Source organism: Ammospiza caudacuta, chromosome 4 (genome assembly GCF_027887145.1).
Source record: "Ammospiza caudacuta isolate bAmmCau1 chromosome 4, bAmmCau1.pri, whole genome shotgun sequence".
In the NCBI taxonomy this organism is placed as follows: Eukaryota; Metazoa; Chordata; class Aves; order Passeriformes; family Passerellidae; genus Ammospiza; species Ammospiza caudacuta.
In genome coordinates, this window is record NC_080596.1 from 51,613,561 (window position 1) to 51,630,905 (window position 17,345).

Consider the following 17,345-nt stretch of genomic DNA (forward strand, 5'->3'; position numbering starts at 1 on the left):
TGTGCTGAATTTAACCATAATTCTACATTTTACATATAGATACTATGGATAACTATCACTTGCATGTCATAGCTGTGGTCCTTTACTTTAATCTTCCTGGATCAGTGGGAGCCAAGTCCCAGAGGATCCTTCCTGCTACACATCGCCGTTCAGAGTGCCGGTGGGATGGGCAGCTCTTGCTCAATTGCTCTTCTACCAGAATGTCTACTGTTCCAGAAGATACATCACAAACAGCAGTAACAGCTGATTTCAGTTACAATAATATTAAAACTTTTGTGTGCTCTGATGGAAGAAATGAAGAGTGGATGCTAAAACACCTGAACCTCAGTAACAACCTGATTTCTCAACTCACCTTAACTACTTGTACAAATTTACCCAATTTAGAAACTCTAAACCTCAGTGGTAATGCCATCCACACCCTCACACTGGAAATGCCTGCACCTGCACACGGGTCTAAAAACTACAGCATGGTTGATCGTCTCCTGCCTGCTTTGAAAGTATTGTCACTTGAAAGAAATAATCTTAATACGGTTCCAAGAGGTAAGCATTTCAAAAATCTTTAAAGACTTGATTCCCAAGGGGTAGGTTGGCTTTGGATATAATTCACACATCTTACTGAATCCAGACTGTGACTTTCTCATTTTATTATACTTCAGGTGAGGGGAAGTTCCACTGGCAAATACAGAGGCAGAAGTAAATCGGTTGTTTGTTTACTTTGTTAGGTTTTTTATTACAGTGTTAGCAACTGTACTGCATTAACAGCAGTCAAATACAACCAGTTTTATCCTTTAAGAGCCCAAGTAGTATTCTTACTTGTTGTATAGAAAGGGGGAGTATGGATCTTTGGAAAGCTACCAGCCTCCACATCCCAGTCATGGACTTTAACACCAAAAATATTACAGATCATTAATTTCAAATACCCTTCAGAAGGAAATCAACACTCTTAAATTCTTCCTGCAGTTTGGGTATTTCAGAGACAGGAAAACATTTTATTACTAACAATTTTGCTTAGTGTTGGTTAATACTCAGTCACAGCGAGTAACAGGAGAGGGGTGCAAGGCTTCGAGAGACTTTGAGAAGGGCTTTGCTGGTCACTGAACTATGCTGGGCAGCTCAGCCTCATCCAGGGATCAGTCACAGTGACCAAACAGTTTAAACGAACCAGAAGCTACCAGATGAGCAGCCCTGTCCTATACAATATGTAGAATTTATTGATGTTTGATAACACCATCAAATTAATGAGAGTTTGAAAATACAGGAGGACAAGTGATGACAAACAAAAATGCCACTTATCCCACAAAGTCACACAAAGATAATATATTTGCCCCTACACAGGATCATGAAAGTTCAGTTTTTCTCCTTTTCTGCTATTAAATAATTCTCTGGCACACAGGAAAGCCATTTCATTTAATGATTTTGTAGTGTGTGTATAGACAAGGTATCTGAATAGACAGTACAGAAAAGCTTACATTTTAAAATATATCTATTAATATTTGATTTGTTTTGATATAGATAAAAAATATTTTGTTGGATTTAGATAAATATGACTGCCCATTATAGGATGCCTCAGAAGGTCAGACAGATCAATCCTCTTCTATAAGAGACTCAGTTTTTTAAGTTCAAATTGCTATGCATGGTACCACCATATTTCAAGTTATACTTAAATCCTATATTCATTTAAATACATGTTCAGAACCTTATTCTTGTCCAAAGTACTTCACTAAAATTCTGAGGTTTAAGCTCTGGAAAGAAAACACAATATGCAGGTCTATACCAGAGGTTTCCCACAGAAAAACCCTCCCCCCAGGAGTAAGGCTGCTGCCCACTGTTGCCATACCAGTGTATATTTTTGGCACAAACTTAAATTCAGGGAAGTAGCCACAGTACAATTCCTCATGTAGGTACACTGATGAATTTATGAAGTGCCAGAACTTCTGCATGCCTTTCCTATCACCCACCTCTAGTTTTATACCAGGAGTGAATCATCCTCTCTGCTTTTCACAATAAACCCAAAGATCAGTTACTCAGCAAACAGAACTGCTGTCTGAGAAAAGAGGTTTCTGGAAAACAAGGTGACACCAAGGGCAAAATTGTTAAGAACCAGTAGCTTCTCAACAATAGTGTATGATCAAAAATCCCTTCAGAGTGGCACTGTGGTGTTGAATATCAGTGGGCATGCTGAGTGTTCAAGGGCCTGCCTTTCCACTGGACCCTGCAGGCTGGAGCTTCAGGGGCTGCCTTCACAGCACCTCAAAACAATTAGGTGTCTCCAGCAAACAAAAGTGTTCCTTATGCAAGGTGGATGTCACTGTAACTGGGATACACTGAAGAATTTACTGTCATTCTTCATAATTCACAGGCAGATAGGCACAGACAACAACATGGTTTTGTTTTCATTTGGTTTTACATTCTAGAAATACAGTTCAAGTAATTCCACATATGAAAAACTCCCATGAAAATGCACATGCAAGTGGATAGGAGATACTGTATCACCTTTTGCATCTCTATCTTTTACTTGCAATTAGCATATTTGGATCTTGTCAACTCAATATACTCTAAACTTTTCACACTCCTCTCCTACCTCCAGTTCTCCAGAGAAGCTTGCTCCAAGTACAGAGATCAAAGTCAGAATCATTGTGATAGCACAAAGAAACGCTAGTGGCTTTTATGAAAGTGTCAATTTTTAAGACATCCATTGACTGTGAATGTTTTAATGTGCCAGCTGTGGATGCTATGCAGCTTTTAGAATGCGACACCCTTGACTAGGAAAGGCATAACACAAAGGCTGCAGCCACTCATTGCAATAGTGAGGAATGGAAGGAATTTCGTGGCAAAGTATTTTATAAAGACACTTGATGCACTTTAGAAAACAAGAATATGAAATGTAAAATAGGGATTTTTTTCTTCTAGGGCTAGGCCTCCTGCAGTCTTTACAAACTGTCCATATGTCATCCAATGCCATAGAACAGATTGACCCAAAGGATTTTCAGAACTGCTCACAGCTGAAGGACATTGACCTGCGAAACAACAAGATAACTAAAATTCATCCAGATGCCTTCAGAGATCTCAACAAATTACAGGTTGTTAAGCAATACAGCTTAATATTTTAATATTTTAATATTTTATGGTAATCATTAAAGATATCATTTACCAACTATTCAGCATGATTATATGGTTCTGATTATAATACTAGTGTAGAATTTAAAAACTAGAGAAAATGGTGAAAATAATATTTTATATATTTCCTTTTTATATGTAGGAAAACACACATGCTGAAATGTAATAGATATAACCATAAAATCACAATTTCTCTATGCCACAAACCAATCCATAACAATACATGTCCTTTTCTACCCCCATACCTTCCATGGCAAGAGCTCTGCAGCTCCCTATTTACACAGAGGTAAGTCTACAATGGGAGAAATCTAAACACCACCATTTAAACTTTTCATCTATATTAAAAAGCTTAGAATATTACTGAAATCCTAAGCAGATTCACAGAAATCAGAATTGCTTGTACACTGAAACACTGTTGTAAGATGTTGCAATAAGAATTCCACTGTAAGCCTTATCAAATTAATTCTGTGTTGTTTCCAAATAGGTCGTGGATCTCCGTGAAAATGCTCTGACAATCCCTCTACCACAGATACTAGTCAGTTTGAACTTTTTTCAACTTGAAGTGTATTTCTCAAAGAATGCCTGGATATTTAACTACAGGCTAAATGCTTTTAAAGAGTTCTTTCATTTTGTCTTTGACTCCACAAGGCAGAAATGGAGCCTTTCCTACAATAAGTCTGCCAACAACCCTCAGAAACCTCTCCTGTATCTTTCAAGTTTCCATTTAAACTGCAGGGACAATGTTTTGCTCAAAAGGGCTACAATCCCAACAGGGAACACATCAGTGCTGACCTGTAACTTGGACAACATAAGGGGTACGTAAATCAGGCACTCCATTCAAATGCTGCTAAAATCCAAAAGAATGCAAAATGATCAAATAAATCTGGTTTTAAAAGTGTCTTTCTAAAGACACTGTTTAAAAATAACAGTTTAACATGCAAAAATATTTCATTAGAAAGTAGTATTCTGCTTAGAACATTTGAAAGTTAGGTTTCCTGAGTCTTCATCCCCTTCCTTACATTAAAGGAGGAAGTGATGCTAAATTCCATACAAATATGTTTCAGTGAGAAATGCATTGCAAATGCATTGGTTCGTTTTGGACTGAAACAAAGGACCAAACAGCAGGGTGGCACTTCTGAGGCATGTATAAAACCAAGCAGGATGCAATAGTTTTCAGTGTTCAGTTACAGCAAAATGAATTAAAGGTTTATTTGCAGGGAAAAAGATTTCTAGCTCTTCTAAAGAAGTACAGACACTGTAGCACACACTTCACTTACATTTAAAATTAATAGAGAACATTGAGAATATAAGCAACAAATTCTAAAGAGCCAAGTCTTACTATGCAGATGGAAAACTAAGACCAAACTCAGAGCAGAAGGTGTATTTGCCATGTGCCATAAGGCAAAATGGTTTAACTCTAATGGCCTAATAGCACTTGGAGGTGGTAAGGCTTTCCCCCTGGGAATAATTCATCCACAATGAAAATATGCAGGACCTATCAGAAATGCCACATGCTCTGTTTACAAGAAAAGTCACAGAAACCTGGATTAAATCAACACATTGCATTGCAGCAAAACTCAGCTGGGAGCAAAAGCTGATGCAAAGACAAAGCCAAAAATGCAACTTTGAAACAAATTGCTAAAAGACAACAACCAGCCATGGCCCACACAAACTCAAGTTTGGAACAATTGCTCAGTCTGTATAAATTCCCTTAATTTACAGACTTTTTTTGCTGCAGTCAGATGAGGAACTACAGGAAAATCACAGTGGTTGCAACACTGGCAATTAAGAGGTGATGTTTTATCCCCCAGCTGCACACAGTGACCATGGCCAGGCTGCAGAGCAGCTGGCTGTAGATGTGTCCTCCACAAGGAAGATCAGGAGGTGTTTGTAGAACAACTCTGAACTTGCTTAGATTATTTCAGTGACCTCCTTCCTCACATTACCATTTTTCTGGTAAAGTCTACGATTAAGACCCCACATGTACTCTGTTTTTAGATGGGAGGCAGTTGGGACAGGCCTGTAATACGCTTTAACAGACTTCATACCATGTAAAATTACTTAGGATGGATAAAAGGAAAATGAAGCTTATAATAAACTGTTAAAATTATGAAAGATAGTCCAGAGTATATTCTTAACAACATACCCATGTATACTATGCTTTTAACAAAGACTGAGTTTATATTTTCTTTCATTTCAGGCAATGGAGTCTCTTGGTGGACACCTAAGGGCAGAATTTCAAAAACTCACAGTCTTCCTCATATGACACTGGATAAAATGAATAATTTAGTGATATACAATGCTGATAAAACTGCTGAAGGATTATATTTGTGTCTTTTTAATACAACAAAAGAGAAATATCTGATTTACAATATAGAGGTGAAAGAAGGAGTGTCAGCATTTTTGGTTAGAAAAACCAGGGACACCCTTTTTAGAGAGAAAAATACAGAGCCAAACTTTGCACTGGCTGTCTCCCTCTCTGTGGTCATTACATTTGTTTGTGCTTTTTGTCTGGGTGCTTTTGCTAGACCCTACCTGGAGAGGCTGTGGAGACTCATGCGCAGGAACAAAAATTCAGGTTCAGAACACACGTATTCTAACCAAGCTTTTTCAGACGAAACCTTGAGCAGAGACTCTTCTGCAAGCAAGCCAACAAATATGCAGCGTAATACATTCAATTGTGATAAGAATTCTTTAAGAAACACATGGACTTTCCCTACAGAAGCTTCTACTGTGTATGAAAATGTCACTGGCAGTGGTGTACATTCACCAAATCCCAAAGCAGAGTACAAGAAACAAAGCAATACTGAGATCAACATGAAGAAAATGCCAGTGTTTTCAAAAGCCCAAACTAGTACTGACAGTAATGAAAGCATAAATGTTTCTGATACTGGACTGTTTTTTGTAAGGACGGATTACCAGAACAGCAACGAAATAACACCAAACAGCAAAGTAAGAAACAACTCTGGTCTGCTGCACTCTGAGATCACAAAAGCTACACCAGATTCTCCAGAAAGAAAAGGTGCTCTTTCACATAAAAAACCCAGGCACACTAGAAAATTTATGCAGGGAAGGCAAAGCTGTGAAGAACAACTTTATCTAAATGGCAACAAAAATATACCTAGTGATGTTGGAGATTTTATTTCACCCAGTAGCTTCAGAAGAGATGCAGATATTGAGAAGCTAGACATCTATGAAACAATAGACAACTTTCCCACGACAGAGCATGACTGTAAAAGGATACATTCAGATGAAAAAGATGCTGCAGCTGATATATTTGGTGACAGTTCTTCAGCTGAAGGGACTCCATTCACAATGAGTGACTGCAGCTCTTTAGCAGACTTTGAAGTGGAACACCCTGGTGTCAGTGACAACCTGCCAGTGTGTCAGTCACCTCTAGATGAAGCCAACACAGACAGTGGAACTGAGAAGTTTGTAACACCACCAGAGTCTCCAAACAATACTGCTGAACTTCAGCAGACTGGGAAAAATGAAGATGAGAACAGTGCCTATTTTGAAACCACTATTAATTATGGATTAGACACCACCATGCAGGAAACAGCATCCACTTACACCAATAAAAGCAGTGGCCAGGTGACCGTGTCAGATCCAGATACAGTTAGTTCTTCAAGTCAAGAAATTCCAGTTACATTTGATTATTCTACTAATGCAGAGTCAACAGAAGAAAACTCTATTTCTGATTCTCTCCACAATCAAAGTACAGATTTTGGTAACATGGTACTTAAATTAAAACCTTTTCCCAAATATGACACAGAAAAAACTTCTGAAGAGGATGAATTGCAGCTTTCTCTGTTTCCCAGAGAACCACAGCATTCCCTCACCTTCAGTCACACAGAACAAAAAGAAAATGCACCAGCAGGAAGCACAGATGAGCACACAGCCAGGAACTCCCCTGGAAAGAGTCATGGTGAAGCAGCTATTAATGCAGAGTCCACTATTTCTGATTCTTTCCACAATCAAAGTACAGATTTTGGTAACATGGTACCTAAATTAAAAGCTTTTTCCAAATATGAGACGGAGAAAACTTCTGAAGAGGATGAACTGCAGCTTTCTCTGCTTCCCAGAGAACAGCATTCTCCCACTTTCAGTCACACAGAACAAAAAGGAAATGCACCAGCAGAAAGTACAGATGAGCACATAACCAGGAATTCCCCTGAAAAGAATCATGGTGAAGCAAACATTAAGGCAGAGTCAACAGAAGAAAACTCTATTTCTGATTCTCTCCACAATCAAAGTACAGATTTTTGTAACAGGGTATTTAAGTCAAAACCTTTCCCCACGTATGACACAGAAAAATCTTCTGAAAAGGATGAATTGCAGCTTTCTCTGTTTCCCAGAGAACAGCATTCCCTCACCTTCAGTCACACAGAACAAAAAGAAAATGCACCAGCAGGAAGCACAGATGAGCACACAGCCAGGAACTCCCCTGAAAAGAATCATGGTGAAGCAGACATTACATTACAAAGAAACACGAGTACATCTGAGGACAAAGGCTTTATTTTTGCTCCCATTGATACTAGTTTGAATGAGGTTGTAAGCAAACCATCGCTGCTGCATTCCAGCCAAGAATCATCTCTTCAACTGCTGCCTGAACACACAGCTAAAAAATATTTCATGTTTGTTACACAGGAAGATGACTTGCTACCACATGAGAAGCAGGCTTGTGCACATGAAATGCAAGGAGGTTCTGATGAGAAAAGTTCTGATGGATTCACAGAATTGCAGGAAAGCAGCAATCACAGCCTGCCTGAAGAAAAGCAGTCTTGGAGTCCTACATCAGTTCTGCTGCATCTTCACAGTTCTGGGAAAACACAGTCAGAATTCACAAAAAATGATCCCTTCCAACTGGATCAGGGTGATGAGGATGCATATTCCTTCTCAATCCCACAAGGTTTCTTCAATGAAAGCTCACCATACAGCTCATGTTCCTTCCCACAAAAGCCTACAGGAAACACAACCTCTGAAAGCACTGATTCCAGCAAGATGAAGGATCACACTACTTTGACAGAACTGGAGAACCACTCTGCAATAACTGGAGAACACTTCCAAAGTTCTGGTGAAAATCTCAGCCAAAAAAGTCAGACAAATTCGAGACAGGACCAGTTTTTTGTTAAGAAGAAAAGAGCATTTGATGGATTTGCTAATATTTTGCAAAGCAGGAGAACAAACTTCAATAGCTGAAACACAAAATGGTAATACTAAGCTCCCACAGTGTTTATGTCACTACAGCAGGTGCAAACATTTTGTTTTGAAGTGAAATTACTTTTGTTTAGAAGGGTACCCATAAAAAACCTAATGACAGACTTTATAAAAAGCTACTCCAGAATATTAATAAACCTTTTGCTGAATTATGTTTACTTTTGCATTATTGGTAGTTGATACTTAGAGACAGTTGCTCAGGACACTTTCAGAGGGCTTCTGAGTATCTCAAGGACAGACTCAGTATCAGTGCATGGTGACCCTCACAGCAAAACAGAGCAGTCCCTGATGTGCAGATGGAGCCTCCTAAGTTTCAGTTAATGCCCACTGCCTCTGTCCTGTCACTAGGCACCGGCTGAAGAGTCTTTGTCTTCTTTACACCACCCCTTCAGATATTGGAACACTTTAGTAAGATTTCCCATAGCCTCTTCTCTTCTCCAGGCCAAACAGCTGTAAGCCTTTCCTCATGGGAGAGAAGTTCCCATCCCTTCATTTCCTTCCTCATTATCCTCACGGCCCTTTACTGGACCCTCTCCAGAATGTCACAGTGTCTCTGGCACGGGAAGCCCAGAACTGGACACAACAGGTGTGGCCTCATCAGGACTGTGTAGGAGGGAAGAGTCAACCCTCAGCCTACTGGCAGTACCTGGTCAGAATCAGGCAGGAACCACTCACCTTCTTCACTGCAAGGACTTGTTGCTAGCTCATCTCTGACTCGGTGTCCACCAGGACCTCCAGGCCCTTTTCTGCCAAGCTGCTTCCCAGCTGGGTGGTCCCCAGCAGATACTGGTGCAGGGGGCTGCTCCTCCCCAGCTGCAGGACTTTGCACCTCTCCAGGATGAAGCTCTTGTAGTTCCTGTCAGGCCATTTCTCAAGCGTGCTGAGATCCTTCTGGAAGGCAGTATGGTCCTCTGGCTTATCATCCTTTACTTCCAGCTCTGTGATATCAGCAAACTTGCTGTGCCCCATCACCCAGGTCAGTAATGAAGCTGTTGAACAGGACTGGACCCAGCTCTGACCCTGGGGGTAGAGCACTAGTTACTGGTCTCCAGTTAGACTTTGCTCTGCTGAGCACCACTCCCTGGGCCCTACAATTTTCAGTTTTCACCCATCTGTTCATCCATTCCATATATCAACAGCTTTTCTATGAGGACCTTGTGGTTCAAAAAGCTGGACCAAGATAAGTGGGTAAGAATTATCCTTCTGTAAAATTTTGTTTTGAGACATTTCTGCTCAAATTCACTTATTGTTGAAAACTTTCGTATTAATGTTTTACACCAACACACTCCATTTGAACCATAACCTTTTTGATACATGTACCTGTTCCCAACAGTTTTAAATACAGATTTGCTCCACTATTAGAAACCAGGGGGACAAGATCCTACACACAAATTCCCTGCTAATATTTAATGAAGGCTGCCAGCTGATGTATGTTCAGATATGAGAATTCCTGAACAATGAATCACAGAAAAATCTGAAGTCAGTTTCTGATACCAACACAAATACTGTTTATTTGTGAGATGCCATTTTAGAACAACACCAAGAAAAGACCTAAAAAAATCAACTGGATTAACTCATGTTAGATGGCATAAGAGTATTTTCATATATTGTGAGTCACAGGAGTTAGCACACCTTAATTATGTAATATCCAGGTAACTAAGACATAAAGCATTCACAGTTACAGGTTAACTGCTGCTCCTGCCACAGCAGTGTCAGTAGGTGCTATTTGGACACATGTACACATGCACACACACACAGTGGGGGAGTGGGTGAGGATTTAAAAAATAAAAGCAAACAAACAAAAAAAAAGCTGAATTTTGGTCTCAATTACAGAAAACAAACCATTCTGTTTGTGGATGGATTCTATATACTTTTACAATAATATGAAAAGACAAAATATAAGGCCTAGAAAGAGGTATGTTAGCAGCTATAAATAAAACCAGGGCACAAGCTAACCTTTAAAGCTGCCTATATAAATTCCAAGAGTATTAAACAATTTGACACTTGTGACTAAGGGTCAACAGAAATCTGGGAAAACCTTAACACAACTGAAGTCCATTTCTTGCCCTTCAAAATAGTCACTTGGGAACATTAATGAAGTAGCAGTAAGCCACAACTAATTTTGATTGTGTGAGAATATTTCTGATGAAATAAAACACATGTTTGTGGTAAAATGTGAGAAGCCTCTACAGAAGTAGAAATGGCTACAGAAAGAGAACCCAAGTAGTTATTGTAGCTTAAAAACAACCTTAAAGAGGTTTTAACTGAAAACTCAAACACATAAATATTTTCAGTAATTTCAATGTTCTTCAGTTTGCTTTCCTTGGAAAAGATAAAAAAGTGAAGAAATAACAGCAATAGAGAATTATATTAATACTTTAAATACTTAGTCACTTTGCTTTAGAAGAAAATTTAATTCATGGACTGTTTTGGTTACTAGTATTAATAGAATCATTTAGGTTGAAAAGATTCTTAAGACTACTGAGTGGAAAGAGCTCCAAATGTCAGTCATCTATTAAAGAACATCAACTGCTATAGTCTCTGAACACTGTTTTCCTTTCACTAACTGTCTTTCCAATTTACATCTCCCAAACACCAAAAATGAACTGTAGATTGATCATCAAGTTTCTGCTAGAAGTTCAATCACAGTACACCAGTAACATCAGCACAAGACCCATAATACTTCTTCAGGAATGACCTCTCAAGTGTCTTGTCCCAGAAAACAGCATGTTTTCTACGTTACTTTTCTTAAGGGTTGGGATGGGAGCCCACAATCAAACAAAAAAAAAAAATCTACATCAGCTATTTGATGGCATAATAAACAAAAAAAAAAGCAAATGCCACACTTGTACTAAATACAAGATTAACTGAGTATGTTAATTAAGTTTCCACAACTATTAAAAGTTTCTCCAACATACAGGAGTAGGCAATGTTAGGATCTTCTGTTTATCAGCATATTTAGCAAACCCAACAGAATGGATAGCACAGGGAAGCTCATCAAACCACAGGTCCATTTTAGTCCATTTGTTCACTATAAATGTCAGTAAAGCTGTCTCTACTAGCTTTAATTGAATCTGTGGTTTATTTTATGAAGATGCATGTTTATAAAACTGCTTATGGCTACCGATTCATACTGTTTCAAATGGAAGAAAAAATTTGCAGCATCTGATTCATTTCCAAACATATCCTTCCTTTCCATCATTCTCAATTACTTTTACCCAAATTTAAAAAATCAAGTTTGTTTGCTTACACAGCTCAAGTACTTTGGGGTTTCTTTCCCCATTTCTTTGCTTTTAAGTAAATTTTTTATTCTGATAAACATTTGCAAAATTGCCAACATTTGGCTGAACCAATTTCTGTCAATCCTGTTATATGAAAGCTATACCCGTAACAGTAACATATTAAAAGTGTCTTTGGCTCTTGCTTCCATTATTGGAAGCTCAGTTATTTGTGACATACAAAACCTTTTATACAAACTTGTATTTGTTGCAGGATTCACACCAATTTGAGCTGAACAGTCTCCTAGAGTCAACAGCTAGCTTAATGTTTTAAGAACAATTACATCTATTTCCCTTAAAATCTTGGCAATCACAATTTGGCCTAATGTTAAAAGTTATATTGCTTCTAAGTTCATTCTTTGAAGAACTAAACCAGCAGCTCCACTGGTATTTCATTACAATAATACTATTGTAATGTACACATTTACATCAGAAGTCTTAATAAAAGTTGTGTATTCTTAGGAGGCTTATTGTAAACATTAAATACCACACTCCACTCAATGTCTTGTGCAAACTGGCATCAAACATGGAATTAAGGTTATGTGCATTAGTACATGAGAAAGCACTGACTGTGTATGTTTTACCACTACTAACTTTAAATTTAAAAAAAAATTAAAAATTTGGAAATCCAAATGTAGCTATTTCACAGGAAAGGTAGTATTTTCTTCTTAACATCATGAAATTCTACGTTTTGTATATGCATGTATATTTACATATATAGAAATATACACAAACAGACACACAGTTTTTGTCTTTGGCAGTTGAGCTTGAAAAACAAAAACCAAGAAAAACAACAAACAGATCTGAACACAAATTATCACCTGTACCGTGACAATTACAACCTCCTGGCCCAGGACAGCAAACTAACCTGCTTTTGCTAAACTAGACTTAATCCTGAAAGGAGTCAAGTCAATGGCAGTTGTTCCTCACTTGATGGCAAGGATAGAACCTTCAACACAGAAGAGAATTTCACTTTCAACTAAAAATGCTTTCCTCCTGTTCCCCTGGATGGCATTCTAGGGAAATAACGAAACTGCCAACACCTTGTAAAATATTTCTACAGAAAAGTAATGTTATTTGTTGTTCCAAAACACCCACTGGCCCTTTGCTGTTAAATGCTCCATGAATGAATAACATTTTAATAAATCCTTAGGGATAAAAGTTTAATAGCACCTGATACTTTAAGGACCTATTTAGAAATATCAGCAATGACATTAATGAAGAAGGGCAAGGCAAAGACAACATGACAAAATTACAGAACTTAAACGTTATTCCATTCACTCATTTTTTCCCAAAATAATCACTAGAACCATCCCATACAGACAGAGATGAGTGAAACAGGCAGTGGTCCCTACTAAAAAGTACTGTTACTTAATGCTGGTGTCTTACATACCCATTGCCTGCAATGGACATTCTGCCAGGAAACTTTAATCCCCAACAGGAAAGAAAAAGCAATACTTTGACTATTCAACATCCTATTCTTTCCAATATCATACTTTAAGTACTTAGAAACATGAAGCTGGAGGCCCTTGGAAAGACTAGTGTTACAAACAACATAATCCCCAAAACCTTTGTCGTGTCTGTGCTACGGGTGAGCATACTTCATTCCCCAAACCACTGACTTCAGCTAGCACTTCCAATGTCATTGGGTGACTAGATCACAACATAGACCAAACACTCTTGGTACACCAAAAATTAAAAGGAGTATGCCAAAGGCAATTTACAAAAGTCTAACACCCATTTTTAAAAGGTACTTTAATTTGTTCTTTTGTACCTGTAACAACTACTGCAGTTTTAACATTAAAAAGTCAGTACTTTTTTCTTCAAATGGAAATCATCTGTGGCATGTACAGCTATTACAGTGTTTAAATATTTATATGTATATATATATTTTTAAGACACCAATATTTCATTCTTATAAAGCATTAAGTCAGGTTTGGCAAATTCTGGTGAAGGAAATCACAGCATGTCTTCTCTTCTCAGAAATTGGCATCTCAAATAGTAACATTGAAACCGTAAATAGTTCTTCACATAACTATGTCCAGAAAGACTGAAATGCTACATTTGAGACCAAAAGAAAAACAAAATAACTAAAGTTTCAACAGACGTGTAAGTGATGATTAGAAATATGCCACAAAATTATTTTTACAATACATTTCTGCAGAAATAATTCCTAGGTGAAGCCTTTTTTTATACACATATACAAAATTTAGACAGCAATATACACATAATCACAGTGAAGACTCTGGCAAGTTCACCAATTTGTAGTGTAAATACAAAATGCAAAGCAGCCTTCAAAGAGAACAATGCTAAACAGCAAGCATAGCTAGCTTGTTAAATAGCAAACATCAAAAGTTCCTTGCCAAAGGGATGCAGTGCAAGAAAAGCAGCATGCACTTTGATACAAATAGCAGTTTATGGCTAATGGTTGACATAACTGTGGGAACAGTGACTCTTGAGTGGCTGTGCATAGTTAAGCTCCTATGTCATCTGTTTTCCTTTATACCACTCCACAAACTCATCCAACAACACTGGCCCTGTGGAGAGATCAAAGAACTGTATTTTACAAAATTTTGTAAAAGAACAATGATTGATTAAGCTCAGAGAAATAAATTATTTTAGAAAATCAACAAATGGTAGCACTTACAGGCTCCATCTTCATCATAGTTACTGAGGTCAAGGTTAATTGTTCTGCTGAATTCAAGAACGTTACACCATTGGTCCTTATTGATAACTTTGTATTTTGATTGCTGCTTGAGGCAAGAAACAGAAATTACCGAAATGTATTTTCAACTGTCTCAAACTCAAGATTTTCATACAGAAAATTTCAACTTTTTGGTGCCTTATTGTTTTAATTTGTATGTCATCAAAAATAAAAAGGATTAAACCAGCAAGTATTGAAACTAGTGTTGAATCATGCTTCTGATTAAGTCATCTTTTAGAGGGCAAACATACTGCAATAAAGTTCAAAAGCAAATAAATAACATTCTATAGTTTGTTCTGCATTACACAAATCTTAACAGCATAGGATTTTAGGAAAAAGGAAGAAAGGAAAGATAACCAGCTGTATGTGCTGCTTTGGTGGTTACAATGTCCTAAATCAGAACACAGCATTCTTAGCTGTTCATTATACCTCGAGTTAAAAGTATCAAAGACAGATTAAAAGCCCCCACAATTCTGTTTCCAATTCCATACCTCTAGAAACTGATGAAACACTGGAAAAAGGGACCATGCTTTTCCTAAAAGAAGGCCCAACATACACTTGGCAGTATTGATATCTAGGCTGCGCTGGTCCTTTTCCTGCATGAAAACATCAAAAAGGAAAACAGCATGAATTCCAGATTTTTCACTTCCCTCACAGCTCACCCACGGACAAAATAAATTACCAAATAAATAATATACAACAGTATCTAATAGTGTTTTTTTTTAATAATATACAACATGCCAGTAAAATTTCCTTCCTTATAGGTAATGGTTTGTTATATGGAGATGTTGATTTTTATAGATGCTCCCAATAAAAACAGCACCGTTACGGCAGATGAGGCATGAGGTTATTTCTGACTGCAGACCTCCCTAGCCAGCAATGGCCACCACATCCCCACACAGCCACACCTCTCAGAATAGCAGTGCTGTCCCACTTCCCACCCTATCATTACAACTATGTGAGCTGTCAATAGACACTCAGTGCTAACTGACACCTCCTTCCCTACCCGAGAGTGAGCCAAAGGAGGATCTTTGTTCTGTTTTTCTAATTGATTACATGGAATTCAGATTAAATTATCAAATGAGCAGACAGAACATAGTACATTAGCACATTGAGACTCCCCTCTGGACTGTCCAGTTTTAGTTCAATGTAACAACAACATATTTAAGCTTAAGGGCTGTTTGTTTTTTTTTTTTTGTTTCTGCTAAGTAAGAGCAGCAACATATGTACCCAGCAGGTTTGTTAATCAGTGGTAAATATTTAGTAACATAACTTCTGCACATCTCAAAGTAACATGTATGTGTATGATTCCATTTTGTTAAGTAGTTTATTCACCTACATTTGTTATCACAAAATTAAACCACTTTTGCTGAGAGATGAGACACAACCCCCCACACTTTTATGCCTTGGTTTTAACACTGAGCTACAAATTCACAAGTTAATGAAATCACAAAAAATATATTTCCGTATTAGCTAACATAGACTTGTTCTGTGTATCTACTCGTGACAGCAGAGTGCAAAGGCTAAATTAAGAGGCATCACAGAATCATGGAATTGGTAAGAGACCACAGTGGCTCATCAGGTCCAGCTCCCCTGCTCAAGCAGGGTCACCCTAGAGCACACAGCACAGTGCACCCAAGTGGTTCTTGACTATCTCCTGAGAGGGAGACTCCACAGCCTCTCTGGGCAGTCTGTTTCAGTGTGTGGTCACCTGCACAGCAAAAAAGTTCTCCCCCATATTCAGATGGAACTTCCTGTGCATCAATTTCTGCTCACAGCCTCTTGTCCTATTGCTTGGCAGCACTGAAAAAAGCCTGGATCCATTCTTGGACACCCTCCCTGCAGATACTGATAGACACTGCTAAGTTCCTATCCTTTAACCAACCTCATTGCCCTCCACTGGACCTGCTCCAGGAGCTCCATGTCTCTCCTGCCCTGAGGAGCCCAGAGCTGGGCACTGCACTCCTGCTGTGGCCTCACCAGGGCTGAGTAGAGGGCCAGGATCACCTCCCTCAGCCTGCTGGCAATGTCCTTCCTAATGCCCCCCAGGACACCACTGGCTTTCCTGGCCACCAGAACACACTGCTGACTCATGGACAGTTTGTTGTCCACCAGGACATATCCCACACAGGGGTATCTGGATGTAGGGACTGTCTAACAGATCATTGCAAGACAGCTAGCTGCCCACCAGAAGGGGAACTGTGCCCTACATTTCACCTGCAAAAATGCACCGGTATGTATTACAGAACATGCATCTTTGTTTTAAAAAAAAGCAAGCTCAAATCATAAGTGAATTGTTCTATCACACAGGAAGGAACTGGCAGAGCAAGATCCCAGTTCTCAGTCAACAAGTGAATGCCCTAGTTACAAGGTTATGTTCATTTCATAGTAAATGCTCCTCAGTTCTAAAATTGTATAGACAGAATTTAATGCAGATTTGTTTTGAAAGTAAAGTGGGGAAACCAGCAATTCTGAAAACCTGAGAAACTGTTTTGCATTCTGGGCACTAAATCCAAGAGGGATTTAGGGAAAAAAAAGTAAATTCCATGATGAACAACGCTTTTCAATTAGCAATAAAGAAGAAAAAGAAACCTGCAAAGGCATTTTTGTACTAGTATGATATAAATCTTTCACTTATTTCCAACCTCAAAAAGTTCTAAAAACTAATCCTTTTTCCAAAGCCCATCTACACTTCTGTCACAAACACCTTTAAAGCAGAAACAATACTGCTGTCAGAATACATTTTATTTTACCTACTGTTCATACTCTGAATTCTACCCACACACTCAAGTATTAATGAAATCAGGCTCTATTGCCTTCACTTTGGCCACACTGGTTTTTCATGCCTTATATTGTTACATTTCTACATTCTCTCAGACAACTGATCAGAACAAATTGTTCAGATAAGCCCTTTCTACCCACCTCCAACTGCCTAATGGCACATTTGCCATGACAGATGATGCAATTGCATTCTTAGCTTATGTTCTAAACACATTCCTTGGATACAGTTAAAGGAATTTATTTAA

At 38.3% G+C, this 17,345-nt stretch overlaps 2 protein-coding genes across 7 annotated transcripts in view; one reads left to right on the top strand and one right to left on the bottom strand.

The window, feature by feature from the left end:
- Window positions 1-44: 44 nt before the first annotated feature.
- LRRC66 (leucine rich repeat containing 66) lies at window positions 45-8,319 on the top strand. The gene is made up of 5 exons (XM_058804273.1): window positions 45-540; window positions 2,911-3,080; window positions 3,602-3,932; window positions 5,318-7,000; window positions 7,532-8,319. Exons 1-5 carry the CDS (start codon window positions 45-47, stop codon window positions 8,317-8,319), a joined length of 3,468 nt encoding a protein of 1,155 aa, XP_058660256.1.
- Window positions 8,320-9,821: 1,502 nt separating this feature from the next.
- The window catches only part of DCUN1D4 (defective in cullin neddylation 1 domain containing 4), a 41,678-nt gene continuing 34,154 nt past the window's right edge, over window positions 9,822-17,345 (bottom strand). For all 6 annotated transcript variants that reach the window (XM_058803003.1, XM_058803006.1, XM_058803001.1 and 3 more), the window contains 3 exons: window positions 14,811-14,915; window positions 14,263-14,365; window positions 9,822-14,152 (listed from right to left, as the gene is read on the bottom strand). In XM_058803003.1, coding sequence (XP_058658986.1) covers window positions 14,097-14,152; window positions 14,263-14,365; window positions 14,811-14,915 — 264 coding nt within the window. In that variant the 3' untranslated portion in view covers window positions 9,822-14,096. The remainder of the gene's footprint in view (window positions 14,153-14,262; window positions 14,366-14,810; window positions 14,916-17,345) is intronic.

What these genes read in the sequence shown, in the direction of transcription:
- LRRC66 (XM_058804273.1), top strand. Translation starts at nt 45, where the DNA reads ATGGATAACTATCACTTGCATGTCATAGCTGTGGTCCTTTACTTTAAT. An exon ending in TCTTAATACGGTTCCAAGAG is followed by an intron (nt 541 to 2,910) that starts GTAAGCATTTCA and finishes TTTTTCTTCTAG; the next exon opens with GGCTAGGCCTCCTGCAGTCT. An exon ending in GAGATCTCAACAAATTACAG is followed by an intron (nt 3,081 to 3,601) that starts GTTGTTAAGCAA and finishes GTTTCCAAATAG; the next exon opens with GTCGTGGATCTCCGTGAAAA.